Here is a 20,949-nt window from a genome sequence, read left to right as displayed (position 1 = left end):
TTTATTTCTTTGATCTTCTTTTGTTTATCATAAAGAACAGCTAATAAAGTCAAACAATCCATTGCAGTGACTTGCTTAGGCAGAAAAAGGTTTGAATATCCTGAATATGCAGTTATATAATATATGCACACTTGCTGACAGACTGGTTTGAAATGGCCTGTCAATATCATTAAATATCTTGCCTTTGGGTTCCTCTGTCTAGTTTCTTTATGCCCGGAAAGTTCCCCGCTGAATTTGGCAAATTGCCACTGCAGCAGTTTTCGAATTCTCGGTTTTCCGAGCGAGACAGAGATGGCAAAAAGTAAAATTTTGATCATCGGGGCAACTGGAAGATTAGGGTACCACTTAACGAAAGCAAGCCTCGAATTTTCTCATCCAACATTTGCTCTTGTGAGAGAATCTGCCTTCTCTGACCCTAACAAGGCTCAGAAGATTCAGTCTCTCTCCGATTCTGGAGCTACCATTCTAAAAGTCTCTGCCTATCTCCCCGTTTTCGTTTTCTGGGTTCAATGTTTTTGGTTGACTTCTGTTTCAGTGGTTCTTAAGGTTGACTTTTTATTTATGTTGTAGGGTTCGCTCCAAGATGAAGCGAGCCTTGTTGAGGCGGTCAGGCAAGTGGATGTGGTGATTTGTGCTGTTTCAGCAAAGCAGATTCTTGACCAGAAGCTCCTTATCCAAGTCATCAAACAAGCTGGCTCCATCAAGGTCATCAACCTCTTGACATTGTCATTTGATCTTTTTATCTATTTCTGCATTTGTCTTTCTGGGGTCTGCAAATCTTTGGGTTCCTATGGAAAAATTCTTCAATACCTATTCTTGCACCAACAAAGAGCTACTCTATGAGTGGTAAACTATGGAAGAGACTAAAAGAAGGAAAAAGAGACTAAAACCTATTCTTCAATACCTGTGTGAGTGTGATTGTTTGGATACAATTCATGAACCGTCAAATATTTTCTGTTGGTAGTACATTTATATATGAAGAGAGAGTTGTACAAAGAATATGACTATTTGTGGGATTTACATCTCATGTTTGCACATATCAACCCCTTTTATCTAGTGTCTTGGACTGCATTTGCTTTTATGATCTTAGATGACCTGTATTGTCGAGAATAAGCCAGCTATAGTCTTTATCCTTTCTGTTATTTTGTTGGTGTGAACCTTCTCACATGTAGCCCATCTGACTAAAACATATAGTGTTATTGATAAAGAATGATGAAGTCTGGCAAGTATTTACATGTCTGAGCCCCTATATATAGGCTTATCAATCCCATGACTTGCAGCAGATATTTACAACTAAAAACATCCTAACTAACTAATGACCAAATCTAATAAATACATGTTCTAATTCTCTTCACAGTTGGTTAGCACCTTTGTTTACAAGGAGATATTAGTCATAGCAATATGCAGAGAAACATTTGGCAATGTTATGGCCTTGATGAGTTTTGATGCTAACCAGGAAAAGAATTAATCTAATGTTCTGTTTATCTTTTCCCCTCTTCTGTCATTCCTATTTATTCCTGGGTTGGTGCAGCCATTGAGGAATTAGCGAAATTAGTAAGAGATTACACATTTTGTGTTGCAAATTTTTTTGCCTTGTCAACATGGATTTGATTCTTTGAGGAGTACTTTGGTAATAAAATCCTACACACATTAGGTCAAAATGGAGGAAAGCACCCTTAAGATCTCATGGAAGGGCTTTAGCATGGACATTTTTTAATATATCCTTGCAATAACAAAGAGAAATAACTTAGTTAGAGAAAAAAAACATCCTGCTTTTGCAACTTCGGTTCCATTTTTCCAGTTCGTCTTCGTCCTTTTGCAATATGATCCCTCTAGCATTGGGTTGAAAATGGAGGAAAGTCGCTTTCAGATCTCGCAAGGAGGGATTTTGTGCAGAGAGACAAAGATCAGGGATAAATAAGTACAAAGAGCTAATTAGTAAAAACCCATTAGAGTGAGTGTTTATGATTGTTTGATGAGTTTTTGTTAATTTTTTGCGCTTGCTTTGGTTGCATCAAGCGTATATATTTTGTAGAAATAACCTAACCTTTTTGGGGGAAAAGGAAGAAATAGAAGTGGGCTGGATAGGAAAAAGAACTTGTCCATCCTTCAAATCCAGTGGGTAGGAGGCTCCATCCAAGTTGATGAGCTGGGAGCTGTAGCTCATCCAAGTTTATTCTGCTGATCATCTCATCCAAGTTAGGTTATTTTGTAGAAACAACCTAACTTTTTTGGGGGAAAATGTGCTTTCTTGAACCTATGAATCTTTCTATCCTTACAATCATCTCAAACATTGACTTACAGATTTTTTTTTTTTAGAGATCTGTTTTGCTCAAATATATAGTTGATACAGCACAGCTCAACCTCAATTTTGTCATTCATCTGCTTACAACTGATTTTCCTTTATTTTTCAACTTTCTTGTGTGTAAATAATTTTAGTTGGTTTGTGGGGTCTTGCAGAGGTTCATCCCATCAGAATTCGGATCAGACCCTGACAAGGTTCGAATTTCTGTCCTTGATGCTGGCTATAATTTCTACAAACATAAAGTAGAAATCCGGCGACTCGTGGAGGCTGAAGGCATTCCATATACTTACATCTCCTGCAATTTCTTCATGAGCCTTTTGATTCCTTCTCTCGTTCAGCCAGGCTTAAAAGTTCCTCCTAGGGACAAGGTCACTATATTTGGCGATGGAAACACAAAAGGTCTGTTTTTTCAAGCTCCTTTTTGTACACATAATCGAAATACATAATTTTTTTGCCGGCTGACATTCATAATCAACATGGCAGCGGTCTTTGTTAAGGAAAGTGATGTCGCTGCATTCACTATCAATGCTGTGGATGACCCTCGTACATCATGTAAAGTTTTGTACTTAAGACCGCCCGGAAATGTTTACTCCATTAACGAGCTAGTAGACTTATGGGAGACCAAAGTTGGGAAGAAGCTTCAGAAATCTTACGTTTCAGAAGAAGAGCTGCTCAAGAACATTAAAGGTATTTTAGTAGTTTGTATAACATTTATACACATATCTCACTACTTATTTGAAGCATGTAGAATCCATAATATACAGCACAAAGAGATAGATATAGTTGAAGGTCTTAGGACTTGTTTGGAGCAACATTGAAAACGGACTTTTAAGCAAGTTCACATAAGCCGAGATAAAACTCTCCTCATATATTTACCTCATATTTTATAAATCACGTTTGAAAAGCTATTTATAAATCAATCCAAACAAGTCCTTGTTCGTTATGAAAAGTTACTCATATCCAAGAATAGAATAATGAGAAGATACTCTAATTGAAATGTGTAAATTTTTGTTGCACTGCAGAGACTACTTTCCCAGACAATTTTGAGAAGCTGTTTATATATTCTGCTTTCGTACTTGGAGATCAGACTTACTTTGATATCGATCCGAGGTCTGGTGTGGAGGGTACGGAACTTTACCCAGATGTGAAGTACACTACAATCAGTGAAGTCTTGGACACTCTAGTCTAGTCCTGGCTTCTTTTGGAAATGGCCGGACTAAATAAAGTGTGCACTGAGCATAGATGTGCCAAACATTTTCATTATTTCCATGTCAACGGTGTTCATTACCTGCATGGTTCGCCATTGCTCTTGAGCACGAAAGACCTTGAGGTTTTTCACTGCATAGAGATTCAGAAATCCATGCGTGACTGCGCTGTAAATTAATATTAAATTAAAGGACATTTGCTTGATTCCTGCAAATCATTTGTCACATGATTCCCAAAGGTCCACCTTAGGGGTTACTTGTTTTGCATGTTCTTAGACTCTGTCCGAACTTCAAACTGCTTCGTCATATAAAATTGAATAGTTGAAGTTGATTCTCTTATCTCTTCTTTGTCTCTTGTTATATGGAGTCCATCAAATGTGAACAATTGACTTCAGTTGCTGCGAGATATAATAGTGTGAAATTTCTTGAGCCAACCATTGTGTTGACACTATGTCATAATAGAAGGTATGATCAATCCTTGGATGAACAAACCAAGGTCGCTATTTCTGAGGTTAAGGATACTGAAACACTGCTATCAGCTATAAGCAGAGCCACAATTGTGTGAATAGGTCAAATAGTTCTTGAAGTGGAATTCATCCCTCTAAGCTCAAATTGGCCCGGTATGGGGTCTTATGGTTAAGACTTCGGATTTTCCGAATAAGAATGAGACAAAAATTGGAAGATAAGGTGGTCTCAACCATTAGAGTTTCACTTAATTTTTTGTTTGCGCGGCAAGGATTGTATGTTTTTTATTTTAAAAAAAAATCTTGGAATGTGCGATGTGAAAGGAAAGGTAGAGATAGAGAGAGAAAGAGAGAATTGAGAATGGATTTTTCTTTAATTTTCTATTCAAATAAAGAAAAAGTGGGACAAAGGAAAGGAAAATCCACGGTCATCGCTTACCATGCATAGGAACAAAGGGAATCAACAAGATCTTGGGCTATGTGGATGGGACAGGTCCACCATTTTCGCCATTGTGGATGGCTTGAAAGTGAATGAAAATTGAAAGCTGAGGCTCTTGAAGAAGAAACCTCAGTCTGCCCTTGGCAACATCAAAGTGGTCCCCACAATAATCACCATCCCCAACCTAAAACTGAAAGCCTCCTTTCCTTCGTATCAAGATCCAATACTTTGCCTCTTGATTATTTGCAAGAGGCGTTTGAACTGCTCCTAGAGGGTATCCCTAGTCTTAAGGCACTCCCTCTGTTCTTCTTTTTGGAAATTTCTTCAATCTCGTTCCTCTAATTTGGTGAATTATCTAATTCTGACCTAAACGACAGGTCTTTGACTAGACATTGACAGAAATATTTCTCAGAAAGGCTTGAAAGGGTAAGGGTTAGAGAACCTATCTTTTATAGCCTAGGTTTGTATATTAACTAGCAGCCTGAGAACCTGTTAATGAGTTTGTGGGCATTTGAAGAACACTGAAAAGAACATTATTTATTTCTTTTCCTCTTTTCATGGAACGGTTTTTTGTCCATACTGTGCAAAGCATTTCAAGTTTGAACATTCATTTAAACCAGTTGAGAAAAATACGAGTAAATGTGGGGTTTTGATTGAGATGAAGGAAAATTCTTTTGGGGTACTTGACGGACAGAGAAACCAGCCTAATAAATGGAAGAAGTGGACATGTCTGGTCATCCCTGAGGTCTATCCCCTTATGGTTAGGGCTCTGTATTCATCATTCTCTGCCTTAGCTATTTGCTGTCTCAATCAACTGACTATTATTCTGTCCCCAAAGGCGCCCTTTATGAGGTCCACTATCATGCTTTTGTCTTCTGTCTCTCTCAAGCATCTTCAATCTTGTCTTTCTGGTTCACCCGCCATAACAATATAATGGGTTTGGCTTTAGAACCTCAAACCCTCCACTGTCACAACTTACACAACTTACGACTCAAGGTGTGTTTAGATGAAACCAAACCGTGGTTTGAAAAAGTAATTCTGGAGAATAGATTCTGAAAAAAATAAATTTTATAAAAAAGTGATTTTGAGAAATGAGAGTGTTTGGATAATTGTTATTAGAAGCACTTTTTATATATACAAATTACTAAAAAAAAAGACATAAGTTAATATGATAATTACAGAAAAAATAGATTTTATGATATATTTTAATTTAAAGGAATAAAATTGTTAATAATATATTTTTTATTAACATAATTAATAATACATAAGATAATATAATTAATAATTAATTAATATGTATATATATTTATAAAATATAAGATTAAATATGTTTATAAAAAAATATGTTTATAAAAAAATTAACAAGATACATATCCTATAGGCTCTCACACTCTCCTTTTTTCTCCAAAAGCAAAAATTTTTTGCTTTTTCCAAAACCATGATTTTGGTTTTTGGGTGGGTGTTTGGGTGATTTATTCCCCAAACCATGGTTTGGGGTGTCACCCAAACACAGCCTTAATTGGCTTTTTTTTTTCTGTGGCATTTTTTTTCTTTATACTTCCATTGAGATTCGAGATTATTTCAGTCCACAGAAAGGTTTTAGTTTCATGATTCATCACTATTTTAAAGTATTTTATTTAAGAATGAATTGGTGGTTTTGAGTTATTAAAACTACTGCCTTTGTTGATACATGGGTCTCCTTCAAGTTTGGATGCTGCATTTTTAAATTTGAGGTCCCCAACTTAGGGAGCCTACTTAGAGAGAGAGAGACTATAAACTAGGGAGGAAAAAAAACAGAGTCTTGTGCATACTAGTCCTTCTTAAAAACGATATTTTTTCCCCTTTCAAAATTGTTATGATGTTGAACCCATTAGCAAAGATGGCCAGCATGTCCAAAACAAGATGTTGATCTCATCATCAAGTGCCCAACTTGCTATTAAATATGGTTTTTTTTTTTTGGCATCTGCTATTAAAATATGTTAGCAGAGAAATAGAAATTGTGGACCCCGTACAGTGTAGGACTCATTCATTGCCTAGACATACATGCATGCATACATACATAACGCTCAAATTGCATTTCATTGCAGTATAATGATTTTTTTTCTGAGTCAATTATAATGACAATTTGTTTACAATGAGATGGTGCTGTTGGTGATTTGTCGTGATACGTCTCAATGGCAATTAACCATTCGGTTAATTGTTATAACATATTTCGTTGACATTGAAGTGTCTTCTGGTAAAATAAATTCATACATGAGATTCTTGAAAAGTTATTGACTATTAGATTGTGAGATCTTCATACTCAATTATTTAGTGGCTCTAGATATCAAGAAGGCAGCGACTCCTAAAAAAGATCTGCTAAACTTAGGTTGTAACAGTACAAGGTTTCCCACGTTTATAAATTTACAGAAACTATTATACACAAGTTAAGAAAATAGTAAATCAACAGTAATTTCTTTACCAGGTTGTACCAAGTATCACTAGTCATATGCCTTGCCCTTCTGTACGTATTTTACTGTTGTTTGGTTAAGGGAACAAGAGGCAGAGGAAAGTTGTGATCTGAATAAAGCTAAATTGAGGAATTGAAGTCAAAAGGGTGTGAATCTGATATTTATTTATACTATGGAGAACGTATACAAACAATATATGTTATGTACTCGAAAAGAAAATTAAAAAGAAAAAAAAATCTTGACAAGAGTCATTCAGATTCACTGAGCTCATCCAACAAGTTGGAATATAACATCAGCTTCTTCACATCTCCATCTTTAGATTGCTAGCTTCAATTAGTCCTGCACATATATACCGTTACAAGACATTTCAGAAACAGGTCTAAGTTCAGCAAGCCAAAGATCAATTTTCTACTCCAGATCCTTAATCCTAACCCCGTGATTTAAAATGACTAATCCATTGAACATTTATTATCCACATTACTCATCTTAGTCCACAGGGTAAGTATATCTTTTGTCATGATATGCAGAAACAGCAATGAGCATTAAATAGTATATGCATTGAGTCAAAAGTCTACACCACTTTCACTTGCTATTCCTATGAGAGAAAGAAGTGGGAAAGGGAAAGAAGAATCAGAAAGATTAAAAAAAGGTCTCAGTATTCATATGCACTCATCAATATCAGCTGGGGGGCTCCCAGTCTCATGTCTCTGTCACCCCATTAAAAATCCACCCCACTTTATATCTACTTTCAAGCTCTGAGATATCAGGCTATAGAGAAAAAGTGATTTGACAGCACATGAATTTTTAGCTAACCTGTGAATGGCTGAGAAGGAAAGGACGACGTTGTTGATCTGGCTTGATCAAAAGCCACATTGTACAGGTTCTGCAAATCAGCTTCACAGTTTGAAAATGGCAGAATTTGCTGCAGTCCACGCAGACCAGATTAAATTGAGAAAACAGATTACCATAACCAGATCACTAGGACACAGACAAATCTAACATAAACATAACACAACATGGAACAAACATAGTTACTGTATTCTTAAAATACTATGAATTATGACAGATAATACAGAGGAGCAAGAGAGGAACGTACATTGAAACATGGTGGCTCAAGAAACGTTTCGTTTGGCAAGGATACAGGGGCACTAATGGTCCTTCGAAGTCCCAAATCTGGAGGGTTTATGCCCATATCTAATCCGGAACATGAAGCAACATGTTGTGTTGGATCAAACTGAAGATAGGCAGGGTTAAGTGTCATATCTATGGCTGGAAAACTCGTAGAAGCACAAGCAGGAAAAACCTGTGAAAATATCATCGAAAAAACGTTTTTTATTATTATTATTATTATTAATGAGTTTGAAATGTCATTGTTAGTGGAAGCTTGGAGTTCTGCTATTTTCATTTCTCTTTACCTCTTTGGTAAACAGATCGTCAACGTTGAAGTCAATCCTTGGGTTTACAGCAGCTAGTTTCATCGACAAAAACTGCATTTTTATGAGAACACCATTATAAGTCACATGAGTTTGGATCAAGTTTAAAGTCTGTGTCAGTGTCTTGCTTGAAGCTTCTTTTTTTTTTTTGGGGGGGGGTGTTTTACTGAAGCCTGTGGCTTCAACCTAACGGAAAATGATGAAGCGGGTGATGTCTAACCTCAACTTGTCGTTGAAGAGATTGAACATAATTGATGATTTCATCGAGCATTCCAGCTTTTCCTGTGATTTTGTTACAACCAGGCACTAAACCTTGTAAGTACTTCATTCTCTCGCTAATTTTTTCCCTTCTAACCTGCAAAAGGACGAAACAGAGCTTGCATTGTTCACTTACCAGAAGCAAAATCCACAAAGAAAACCGCTGAAAGAAAAGGAAAGAAAAGAAAACGGATCGGTAATTTTCGAGTTCTTACTCTTTCTGCCAAGCTATGGCTATCAGTGGCTTGTCCACGACGTGCTCGGACATGAATGTAGTCAGGCTTCTGATTTTGAACCTCAGACGCTTTTGAATTCTCTTTCGAAGATTCTGCAGATGTTTCTCTGTTCTTGTCATTATTATCTCTTGTGACTTTGGGTTCCCCTTTCTCAACACTCGTTTTGTTTTTCTTGCTCTTCTCATTTTCTGCAACAGCCTATACCCATTGAAACACATACAATTTTCATTTACGTTAGATCATTGCCATATAATATGCATACATCGTAATACATTACCAGTATCGTCCATATAAGATACAAAATTCATAAACAAACAACTCCATGCAAGCACGTGGAGATGTATCTGGACCAAGTTATTATTTCTGAACAGTGAAAGAAAGACGTCTAGCTTTCCATTGCCATGAAGCGAAACATGACACACACCTTGGGGATCTGAGCTTTATCAGATTTCCTCTTCTTGAAGCTCTCTCTCCCACTTGTCGATCTCATCTTCTCCGTTGGCGTGGCAGCCGCCGACGCCACCACAGACGGCGGGCAGCTAGAAGTCCTCGAAATTGCAGAGCTCACGTTAAATCCAGAAGACACAAATCCCGTACCAGGCAAGCCGGCCTTACCCAATTCGGACCACCCATTTTCCCAACCCGGGGCTGGCTTCACCGAGCTGGCATTAGCAGCCACCTCACCAAGCCCAGAACCGCCACCGCCGCCATTGATCACCATCAATCCCCCAGAATTCGGAACTTGCAGAGGCGAGAACGCAGCGTCAAACCCATTCCCAGAAAAGTAGTTCTGGTTCTGATGATGGTGATGAAACTGCGGTTGCTGCCATTTCATCCTGTCTCTTTGCGTTTCTAACAATGTCAATGTCATATCAGAGCAGGACTCGGCGAGATTCTCCGAACTGTTCAGACAACGCAGCATATTAACATAAATAAGCTATACGGATAACGTGGGCAGGGTGCGAGGAACAGTGAGTGAACTAACTAGCACTTTAGAGTTGGCAACAGCGGAAGAGAAACGGGGGAAGAAGAGAGGGATGGTTTAAGGGTGAAGAAGAAGAAGAAGAAGAGGTTAGGTATATATAAATGGGGAAAATGGCTGATTTAATAATTTAATAATTAAAAAAACGAAATTGAAAAAAAGGAGGGTGGGCGATTGCCGGAATGTGAAGAGGGGTAGGGGAGAAGTGGTCGGAATTATTAGGGGGGAGAGAGAGAGAGAGGATAGGGATTGCAAGGGACAGGATGGGGCAGAGGGGGAGGTGGGGGGAGTGGGTCCCACTGACATGACCGCCACGTGGGCGTGTCCCAAAACGGAGACGTTTTTGTGTTCTCATGATTATGAGCAACGGGGTTGCCCCTCGCTCTTGGAGTCCCTTGCAAGTAATTCCCCGCCCTCCTCCCCCATCAGATCTTCTTTCCCTTCTGAAATCTTCCTTCCCAATTCACATTTTACATAATGCAGACTGCTCCAATTTCACATTTTGCTGAATCTAAATTTTTTTAATTCATCTATTATATTCTTAATAAATAATTCCAACTCACTAATCATCTATCTATTATATCCTCAATAAAAAGTTTGAATTTATAATCTCATTATTAAAAAAAAAAATAGTGTCACTAATCAAAAAGTCATTCGCTATTTTACTAATATTTTGTTACACATATCGTCAAGTCAAACTTCAAACCAAAATATTAGTAAAATCTACCCTAAATTGCTTTTTTTTTTTTAGGTTAAAGTATTTTTTTAATCATATTTTTTAATTGAGAGATAACAAGCCTAATTTATACTTTTTTTTAAGGGTAATATTGGATCTTAGGGAAATAATCCTTCAATGGTTGCAAACCACAAACAGTTAAAATTGAATTTCACACTCTTTTAAGGATGCCACTTGCTCTTTAATGAAAATACGTTCTTGCCCCTAACATTAGGAATGGAGTACTTAAAAATCAATAACTTGTTGTATTGTAATACGAGAAACAACAAAAAGTTTGATTGGGTTGTTTTATATGAATCAAATTGATGCGCTGCTTTTTAATAATAACAACGATGGACCAAACGCAGACTGATAATATAAAAATTAGTTGATATTTAATTTAATTTTAAATATAAAATTTTAATTTATTTTATCTTCAAATAATTTTTATAACATTTGTATTGTTAAGGAGTTACTATTAATAAATAATTAAAACATACATGATTAATAAAAATATTTTTAAAAAATAATATTTATTTATTATAAATATCTAATTTAATTAAATTTTTTAATTTATTTAAATTACTTAACTAGATTTTATATTAATTATCAAGAATTTTATTATTAAAAAAAAACCCAAACGTACAAGCGTAGACTGGGGCACTGGGCGCATAGGATTTGGGGGGTATTTAACTGGGGCCCAGGAAGGATGGCGGGAAGGTCGGTCCAACTGACGTCTGCCTGTCACATGGGTGGTCCACGTGGCAGTGGGAGGGCCAATTTATGACGTGTCAGAGATGACGTGGCGGCTGGAGAACGGGGGATATCATCAGCGCTTCCCGTCGTCGTTGATTGGTACTTGTTACCTTGGAATTTGCGACCGCCACACGCGCCACACCATCAATTAAATCATTTCACATTAGAACGTGCTCCCACGCGCTCCCCTAACGGCACTGTACAGTACTTTGATTGTTTTCTGCATTCCCGATTCTGCACTGCACCCCCTTCCTTATATGGTAAGTTAGCTACTGTTCATTTTAATATATTACTGAAAATTAAATTAAATAATATAAAAGGTATTAATAAAATGAATGAAGGGTCGCTATATTTGAAGGTTGAAAAGACTAAATTGAGGGCGAGGAATCTCCTATTATAGTAATAACCTATGTACTTTTGTCATTTTAATAGTTTGCTTTTCCACCTAACTTGATGATTAAAACCCTTAATATCTTTTATTTTTTTCTGCGAACCCTTAGTCATATCTTCATAATTATATATATGGAATTCTTGGCTTGATATTTAATTTTTCTTTTTTTTTTTTGGAATTTTCCCATAAATACTTAAAAATCCATGGCTGATTTGTATTTGCGTAAATTTTAAATTAGATTTGAGTGCTCATCATTTAGAAATTACGATCGAATAATTTATTTTATAATTTTGCTTTTAATTTGAACAAGAAATAAATTAAATATTTTTTACAAAAATTACATATATATGAAACATAGAATTAGAAGCATATATATAAACAATTGTGTGATAAATATGATTATATTACATACTAACTCCAATCCTAAATATAGGAGTTAGATAAAAATTTATTTTTGTCATAAATGTAAAATTTCAATCCACTTTATTTTTTTAATTTATAATCATTTTCTCAAAGTATTCTTATTATTAATTGTATATGGTAAGAGACTTTCTTCTTAAGTGGTAATTATAAGCTTATAATACACATTATTAGGAAGGATATTTTATAAAAACTAATACGTATTTGTTATAAACAACTAACTTAACTAATTTTTGTAATATCAACAAATCAACTATCCATCTTTTATATCAAAGATTAGATGTATTATTAACATATATATATAAAGCTCAGTGGCTATACATGAAATGATGGTTTTTAGACAAAAACTAAGATCCCATGAAATTCAACAGTTGGATTTGATAATGATATATGTTTTGAATAAATCAAATCACAAGAAAGGTTGGAGCGTGACATATATAAATAATTTAGAGTCAATTTCAACAAGTTAATGATGTGCGTGCCTTTATTTGTTTGATTAATCAAACATTATAAAAGTCAGTGTGCATAGACTTTGAAGAAATTGATTGATGGATATATATTAACAACATATATATATATATACCACTATATAATAATTAGAGTGATTAGCTACGTACTACTAAACAAAGCACCACTTTTTTATTTTTATTGTTTTTGGAATTAATTAATTAGTGCGTACTTTTCGTTAAATTTCAGTGATTGCATTCACGTTACGTTGTCATACAATTAATCATGCATGCATATTCAATTCGCATTCATAAATACTCCCTCTTGTCTTATACTCCTCCGATCCTATTTATTAGGCACTTCTAGCATGTTTCACACAGACCATAAAAAATCTTAAACTTTACTAACTTTCATTTAAAATTTAATAACTTTTCAACTTTATCCCTATTTAATATACATTATATCTCATATAAACAAAGTCAACACAATAATAAATGAGGAGTAAAATTGTACATCCATAAAAAAATTTCTCTCAGTGCCATATAAATAGGACTAAAATATACCTTCTCTTTCTGCCTTATAAATAGGACCAAAAGAGTATATAAGTTTCAAATAATCCAATCATGTTTAAGGAACTAACAGTTAAAACTAGTTAAAAATAATATATAGTTAGAAATATAATTTTTTTTTCAAATTTGCCCTCATTTATTAAAAGAATAAATGAGAGGGGCAATAAATAAAAAGGTGATAAAAGAAAATATATGGCCGTAATATTACTAAAAGAAAGGGAAGCATTAAATACAGTCAATTAAAGACAAAATAAGGGGAAAAAAAGTAATAAATGCTCAAATAAACTAAAAAATAAAACTAATATTTTGGACTAAACTCCTCTCCAAAAGTGAAGCTTATATATAAGATCGGCGGAAGTATATTAACTATTGCATTGCAACCTTAATTATCAATACAGTATCTCTATTGATGATATATAATTAGGTGAATGTTGTAATTAAATTAAATAAACACACACATGTGCATACGTACGTAGTTTTCAAATGGATGAAAGTTAGTTGGAATGTTATATTAGCTCACACAATAAATTAAATACTGCCTTAAAAAATTCTGAAATATATGCATATTGATAATTAACGGCATTTATTAAGTAGCAGGGCTCACTGATGGCCTAGGATGTTCCAAGTAGTTTATATTTAAAATATAAATAATACTCTTCCGGTTTTAAATATAAAACTTTTTACAAAAAAAGTCATATATTTGGACCGGATGAGTATATAATTTTGGGAAAAAATCGGGAAACTTAATTTTATCGTTAAGATCATGTATGATGCTGATGATGATGGGTTGCCAATGGGCAAATGTGGATGTATGTATACAGGAGTCAGTGGTCTAAATCATGCTTTGCTTGCAAATGTATATTAATTCATGGCTGCCATTGAAGGGGTAAATTGGAAGGTAAGCAGCGTTACCAAATTAATATATATATATATGATTAATTGATTTGATATAAATAAGAAATGAATGAAACAAAGTAAATTACTTAATTTTAATACATGTAATATGATTTTTAAAATACCTTTATAACATTGTAGTATATATTTGTCATAAGCAAAATAAATTAGTTTGAAACAAAAATAATAAATATAGTAGATAAATTAAATGAATTAAAATTTTATATTTAAAACTAAAATCAATTTTCTGACCTACTGGATCTGTATTCAAGATGAGAGTACTAATCAATTAAATGATTGATACAACTGTAAATAAAAAAAGTAGAAATTAGGAATTGCAGAGGGGATGAGGGCAACTTCCACGATGATGATGAGGTGATGGGGCCTCCTCGCCCCTCACATCTTTCTCTAACTTCACTTTATTTCTTTTCTTTATAATGTTTCCCTGCCAAATGATTCCTCCAATGTTTCTTTCTCCTCATCATGAACACACAACTTACATATCTATATATATATATATATATATATATATGAATATCCTTCTTCCTTAACATAATTTCATCTTCTCTCGGGGCTCCCTACCTCCATAAATTTTTGGATTCATTTGCAGGCACTCTCTATTATTTTTGTTTATACATTAGGATTCGAATTGTGTGTGTGTGTGCGGGTAATGTGTGAAGATTAACTTGGATGGATGTAATTGATTATTGGGAGACCCAGATCAAGTTTAGTTCTCAAGCTTTAATAAGTTTTAGCAATATTTGATTTGCATATAATAACACATATTTGTTGAAATTTTTTATTTGATATTTAGTTTTTTTTTAATGGGATGATCCGTGACTACTTTGCTGATAGAATGTATGTTGAAGAAGAAGAAAAAAAGAAAGAAAATGATACTACCTCTAGTTCTTAATATAATACCTCATTTAATTTTTATTTTAGTCCTAAATATAAGACCCCAATCTATTTTGTCTCTCATATTTATCTATTTTTTCTGAAAGTAGTCCTTGTAATAATAATATTTTTAACACACATACTTGATTAGTAAAGATATTTTAAAAATGATAATACTCCTTCGGTCCTTAATATAAGACCCATTTAACTAATTTGATTAAATTAAGGAAGTTAGATACATTAGTTAATTATAAAAAATGTGACACGTTTTTCTTAAAATACCATAATAATCTTTCTTAATATCACATCTTCCTTTTTTATTTGATTATGGTTGAGGGATTATCCATAGGGGTAATTTAGAGAAAATTAATAAATATGAGAAATGGGTCTTATATTTAGAACCAAAACCAACTCAACTATTGAGTCCTATATTAAGGACCAGAGGAGTATTTAATTATCACAAATGACTAACTTAATTATTTTTTTTAATCTTTTTAAATTATTTAACTAACTCTTATATTATAAAACGAATGTAGTATCCCATCGTCCTGTACGCGCGCCTCTGCTGCTGCCCGCTCCTATGGCTTCGATCAGAGTTGCAGATTTTTTTTTTTTAATTATCTACACAATAATCTGTGTCAAGCGTCATTAATTTTCTCCTGATCTTATCGAAATATCTCGCCCTCTCATATACATACATACTACTCCTCCGGTCCTTAATATAAGACCCAATTGTTGAGTTGGTTTTGGTCCTAAATATAAAATCCATTTATCATATTTATCAATTTTATCTAAATTACCCCTATAGATACTCCATCAACCATAATCAAGTAGAAGATAGAGAGGGGTATTAAAAAAGATGATTATGGTATTTTAAGAAAAACGTGTCACAATTTTTATAATTAACTAACTTACCTAACTTCCTTAATCTAATCAAATTAGTTAAATAGGTCCTATATTAAGGACCGGAGGAGTATATACTTATATTCTCTCTCAAATATCTTTAATATAAAAATTAGTTATCTAATCTGAGTAGATTAAAAAAATTAGTTAGATTAATTACTTGTAATAAATAGATACTCCTCCGGTCCTTATTATAAGACCCTATTTGACTTTTTATTTGGTCCTAATTATAAGACCCCAATCCATTTTGTTACTTATATTTATGCATTTTTTTCCAAAATAATCCTTCTAATAATGATAGTTTTAGCCAATATACTTAATTAGCAAGGATATTTTAGGAATGACAACACTTATTTATTATAAATAACCAACTTAACTTACTTCCTTAATCTCCTCAAATAAGTCAATTGGGTCTTATAATTAGGACCGGAGGAGTATTGTTTTTCCTGAAATATTCTCACTGTTAGAACTACTCTTATTACAAGGACTATTTTGAGAGAAAAATAGATAAATATAAGAAACAAAGTAGATTCGAGTTTTATATTTAAAACCAAAATAGAAGTCAAACGAACTTTTATATTAAAGATAGGAAGTAGTAGATCATATTAGTTCAGCTATGTACTTGGTATTCATACGTGTATTGAGTGGATAAGATAAGGCCACCCAGTGATCGTAGCATACATACATACATATACATTTGTGTGTGTGTGTGTGTGAATCCTGGTTGTTGCAGTAGGATGCTTTTGCACAAAGTATAGATACAGATGGCGATGGCTCAGAATGCAAAGACGGTGAGAAAGAGAATTGACGAGTTCTTGAACGCTCCATTAGTTCACACACACACACACACACACACACACACACACACACACACACACACTCTAGAGTGTGTATGTATGTGTGTGGACGTGTGAGGCACAAGTCTCTCTCTTCTATAAGTTCACTCTCATCATGTTTGGCTAAGATTAAAAACACCTTTAAGCTTTATTTACTTTGTCACCTGAAGCTTAATATTTCTTCCAATTTTGTTTTTATTTAATATATATATTTTAACAGTATTAACTTAAAAATAAAATAATATATATTCATGTAAAAGATTTAATGATATGACTTGTAAATATATAGAACCCAACAAAATATTATCTCTCTAGCTTATAAAAGATCAAAGAAGTAATTAGATTAGGTGTTAACAATGAAGGAATCAGGTGTTAACAACACATTCTTTGATTTAATTCAGCCTAATAACTATTTGAATTTGACTCAATACTATTAAATACTACCTCCGATCCTAATTATAAGAGCTAGTTGACTAATTTGAGGAGATTAAGGAAATAAGTTAAGTTAGTTATTTGTAATAAATATGTGTTATTTTTTCTAAAATATCATTGCTAATTAAGTGTGTTGACTAAAAATACTACTATTAGAAGGATTATACTGGAAAAATATATATAAATATGAGAGATAAATTAGATTTTGGTCTTCTATTTAGGATCAAAATAAAAAACAAATGAGGTTTTATATTAACTACCAGAGCTAGTACTAAATAATTGTACCATACATTAAAAAAAGAGTGTAATTGAGTACGTAGTTTATATTTTATAAATTAAAGATCATAATTATTTATTTATGAATGTTATTATGAGCATTATTCATCAGATAGCACCCAGAGACTGCAAACCGAGCGTTACCAAATTTGAAAGCAACATCTCATATACCCACTCCCACTTCTTTCTCCCTTTCCTCATTCCACCCATGCTTCAATTTTCTCACTTTTAATTCACACACGCACTACCAAAACAATTATTTGAAATTCATCATGTTGCCTTCTTATCATTTAATTTCATGTAGATTCTTTTCCACATAACGATTTTAATGAATACTGCTTCTGATATTTAATAGAAGAACTAGTTAGGCTTTTAATTTGATCTTGCATATAAGATCCTAATTCTCTTTATCTCTCATATTTATCTATTTTTTTAAGGTAGTCTTTGTAAAAATTGTATATGTTAAATGTTTAGTAAGGATATTTTAGAGAATATAATACATATTTATTACAAACAACTAACTTAACAAGATGTAGTATCAGTTATATAGGGGGAATCAAATTTTAATCACATCATCTTCAATTCCTTTAAAATTAGGATCATATAACATGGGAGTGCATCAGAGGGAACTGACCAGGACTATGTGTCTTCCCCAAATTTTCAATTTTTTAAGTTTTACTTTCCTTTTCCCATTCCAAACATATGAGTTAGATAATTAATTCGTGTAAAGATTAAGAAAATTAGTTAAACTAATTATTTGTAAAAATAAATAAATGTGTATTAGTTTTTAAGAGTACTCATTTTAATTATTTGCATTAAAAACTATTACATTATGAAAAACCTTCTCAAATATGTATAATTAATGGGAAAAATTCAGCAACAAGCACGTAGCATAACTTAGCTGGTAAGAGAATTGTACTGGATTAACTAGAAGTTTCGTGTTTAAGTCCTGTATATAATTGTGTTAAATGCTTGTTGAGAAAGTTTTTTTAAACTTGGTTTAAATTTTCTACTATCTGTGATTTCTAATTCGGATCCTTCTCATGACTAAATTTTGACTCTGCCCTATTTTGTGTGTGTGTGTGTGTGTGTGTGTGAGAGAGAGAGAGAGAGAGAGAGAGAGAGACGGTGCATGCATTTGACAAATTAATAAAAGATTGGTGAGAGACAAAATAAATGTTGGACAGCCGCATGGTAATTAATCAAAGAGGCACAACATAAGACACAATTGCCATGTCTCTGCCTGCCATCACCAACCTCACCTATATTAATGCCCAATTCTCCATATCTCTCCTAATTAATTACTCAACTATTGATTCAATATATATAAATATATATTTTTCCGGTTCTAAATATAAGACCCTTATACTGGTATATATAAAGGTCTTATATTTAAAACCGGAGAAGTATATATATATGTGCCATACATATTTTTAATTTAATTTTGTCGTTTTAATAACAAAATCTTTTCTAGAATCAAATTAAACTCGTTTCGCGGCAGCTAGCCTGGTGGTTTAATTTACAAGGTTTTTCTAGTAATTTTTAATTTAATGTGGTGTATAAAATATCAATAGCCAAATTATTGGCACAATGTTTAAGTGTACTTGCGACAAAATTTATTTGCATATTTCTTTTCCTGTCCTTTTAAATTTTTTAACATATGTAGGATTTTGTCCCCGCTAAATTAATTTGCCTCAGCCATATTAAGTTCCATTAATGACATTAATTAAGCCAAATCCTATGTATGGAAAATGCAAATTAAAGCTAATTTTAGTACTACTGTTTCCACTTTCAAGTGCAACTTTCACGACTTTCTGTTGATAAATATGCTTCATTTTCTTTATTACTATTATGTCTAGGACTAGCAAATTTATTTCTTTAATTATATTGCAGATGATGAGCAGACTTTCAATATTGAATTGCTTTAGGCCTTATAGTTCAAAGTAGTTAATAAAAAATTATCTACCATCAGCCAACAAGCTCCTTATGTCTCAATAATGGAATCCAAACAAATGCCTTTGTGGTAAATGAGGCGTGTTCTTCTTGATGATACTTTTTTTTAAGAAAAAATAATAGAAAAATAATTTCTGAATTTTAAAATTTCTAAATAGTCATCTAAATAAATAAAATCATAGTTTAGATATAGATAACCAAATTAAGATTGACAAATTTGCTAAAAATGACCATATTACCCTTTATTATTTTTTCAAAAAAAAATATCAAACTTGTTAATAGCATTAAAAAACTTGTTATCCGTATTATCGAAATAGTAAAAATTCTCAAAAAAAATAGTTGTTGAACGTCAGAGTTTTAAGTGACACGTAATTGGCCAGTTGTTAGACACCTAAATTCTGGCGATCGTTGCACGCACTAAAGCTCTGGTTAGTGTAAATAATAATATAATTATTTCAATAAATTTGTAAATCTCAATTTAGCCACTTGTATCTAAACTACAATTTTGTTTAGTTAAGTAACTATTTGAAAATTTTGAATTTTAAGAATATTTTTCTGTATTTTTTTTTAATCGACTTGCATATGATTTTAATGGCACTCATATCATGAGAGAGAGAGAAGGAATCTAACAGAAGAGTGAAGTGACAAAAATGTCACTTTCGATTCACGATCACCAACGTCTCAGAGACTTTTTGAATTTCGCCAGAAGTAGGAGGAGGACTGACACATAAAATTTTGCAGCGGGAGGCCTGAATCAGACTCAAAAGGGTCACTGTAAATGGTGGCTATAATTACAAAATGTCTGTCCAGTGGTTGAAAATGAACCCACTAATTTTAATTCTCAACCACAACCTTAGAAAACACATGGTTCATTTCATCGTTTTTCACGAATCAGTTTCCCCAGTCGTCTGGTTTTGCTCCTTGACCGCATTTTCGGCGCGCATGTCCGGCTCTTATGCATGCCCTTCTATATATTATGTGTATAGATATATCTGTCAAATTTATTCCAGGTTACCTAATAATAATATAAGAGAATAGGCTTCAGTTCATGATATCGAATATTCCTCACACATTATGCATGCCTTTTTTATATGAAAGTTCTTAAGGTTTGAAGGTATAGTGATTGATTGGACTTGGACCACCTTGTTACAATTGACAAGGATGCTGATACTATATGCATGTTCAAGTTATCCATTGAATGAAGACTGATATTGATGAATATATAATACTTTTTTGATTCTATATATAAAATCTTTATATATATTAGTATAAAGATTTTATATTTAGGATAGAAGGAATACGATAACTTATATAAAAATCAATCTCAATTTTTAACATGAAGGTGAAATTATTAAGACCGTCCCTCCCCCTCCTCAACCCTGGCCACGGACGTTCACGTTTTACATACGATCCACGAATATAAAATCTTTTTAGCGGCGGGTGTAGATTGTGTTTGATTGATTGCTCTTGATTAATGAAATAATTAAAGTTGGCCCAAAAAGAATAAACTTTCAAGCGTTAGCTAGTTCAAAGCGTAATGATCTTTACTTTTTCAAGCGTTACGTTTCGATTTGCCAACAGATCATATCCCTTTCTGGTGGTTTTTTAAAGAGACATGATTAATGTTGATTACATCCGGACCTTGACAAAGAAACGAATAATGTCTCAAAATATGTTAATTAGGAGTACTC

General features: G+C 33.3%; 2 protein-coding genes across 3 annotated transcripts; one reads left to right on the top strand and one right to left on the bottom strand.

Annotated features, from left to right (window-relative positions):
- The first annotated feature begins 55 nt into the window (after positions 1–55).
- On the top strand, positions 56–3,725 carry LOC114725527 (probable pinoresinol-lariciresinol reductase 3). The gene is made up of 6 exons (XM_028912046.1): positions 56–145; positions 258–471; positions 571–705; positions 2,461–2,704; positions 2,789–2,992; positions 3,328–3,725. Exons 2-6 carry the CDS (start codon positions 292–294, stop codon positions 3,492–3,494), a joined length of 930 nt encoding a protein of 309 aa, XP_028767879.1. The 5' UTR covers positions 56–145; positions 258–291; the 3' UTR covers positions 3,495–3,725.
- Positions 3,726–6,995: 3,270 nt separating this feature from the next.
- On the bottom strand, positions 6,996–9,935 carry LOC114725569 (transcription factor HBI1-like). Of its 2 annotated transcripts, none has more exons than XM_028912098.1 (7): positions 9,215–9,935; positions 8,770–8,988; positions 8,517–8,651; positions 8,279–8,350; positions 7,960–8,166; positions 7,677–7,785; positions 6,996–7,202 (listed from the first exon to the last, which is right to left on the bottom strand). In XM_028912098.1, exons 1-7 carry the CDS (start codon positions 9,710–9,712, stop codon positions 7,165–7,167), a joined length of 1,278 nt encoding a protein of 425 aa, XP_028767931.1. In that variant the 5' UTR covers positions 9,713–9,935; the 3' UTR covers positions 6,996–7,164. The 2 variants fall into 2 exon arrangements, with proteins under 2 accessions (XP_028767931.1, XP_028767932.1); XM_028912099.1 differs by having other exon boundaries at positions 8,770–8,985.
- Between the last annotated feature and the right edge of the window lie 11,014 nt (positions 9,936–20,949).

The sequence above is a fragment of the Neltuma alba genome, unplaced genomic scaffold (genome assembly GCF_004799145.2).
Source record: "Neltuma alba isolate B1F8T4 unplaced genomic scaffold, ASM479914v2 tig00012255_pilon, whole genome shotgun sequence".
NCBI classification, from domain to species: Eukaryota; Viridiplantae; Streptophyta; class Magnoliopsida; order Fabales; family Fabaceae; genus Neltuma; species Neltuma alba.
The sequence above is the reverse complement of the archived record's forward strand: the minus strand, read 5'-3'. Positions and strand labels throughout refer to the sequence as shown.

Bases quoted from the DNA above. Each gene is read 5' to 3' on its own strand.
- LOC114725527 (XM_028912046.1), top strand. From the start codon at position 292: ATGGCAAAAAGTAAAATTTTGATCATCGGGGCAACTGGAAGATTAGGG. The intron at 472-570 runs GTCTCTGCCTAT...TTTATGTTGTAG, and splicing joins CTGGAGCTACCATTCTAAAA to GGTTCGCTCCAAGATGAAGC. The intron at 2,993-3,327 runs GTATTTTAGTAG...GTTGCACTGCAG, and splicing joins GCTGCTCAAGAACATTAAAG to AGACTACTTTCCCAGACAAT.
- LOC114725569 (XM_028912098.1), bottom strand. From the start codon at position 9,712: ATGCTGCGTTGTCTGAACAGTTCGGAGAATCTCGCCGAGTCCTGCTCT. The intron at 8,167-8,278 runs GTAAAGAGAAAT...ATATTTTCACAG, and splicing joins ACGATCTGTTTACCAAAGAG to GTTTTTCCTGCTTGTGCTTC. The intron at 7,786-7,959 runs GTACGTTCCTCT...CGTGGACTGCAG, and splicing joins TTGAGCCACCATGTTTCAAT to CAAATTCTGCCATTTTCAAA.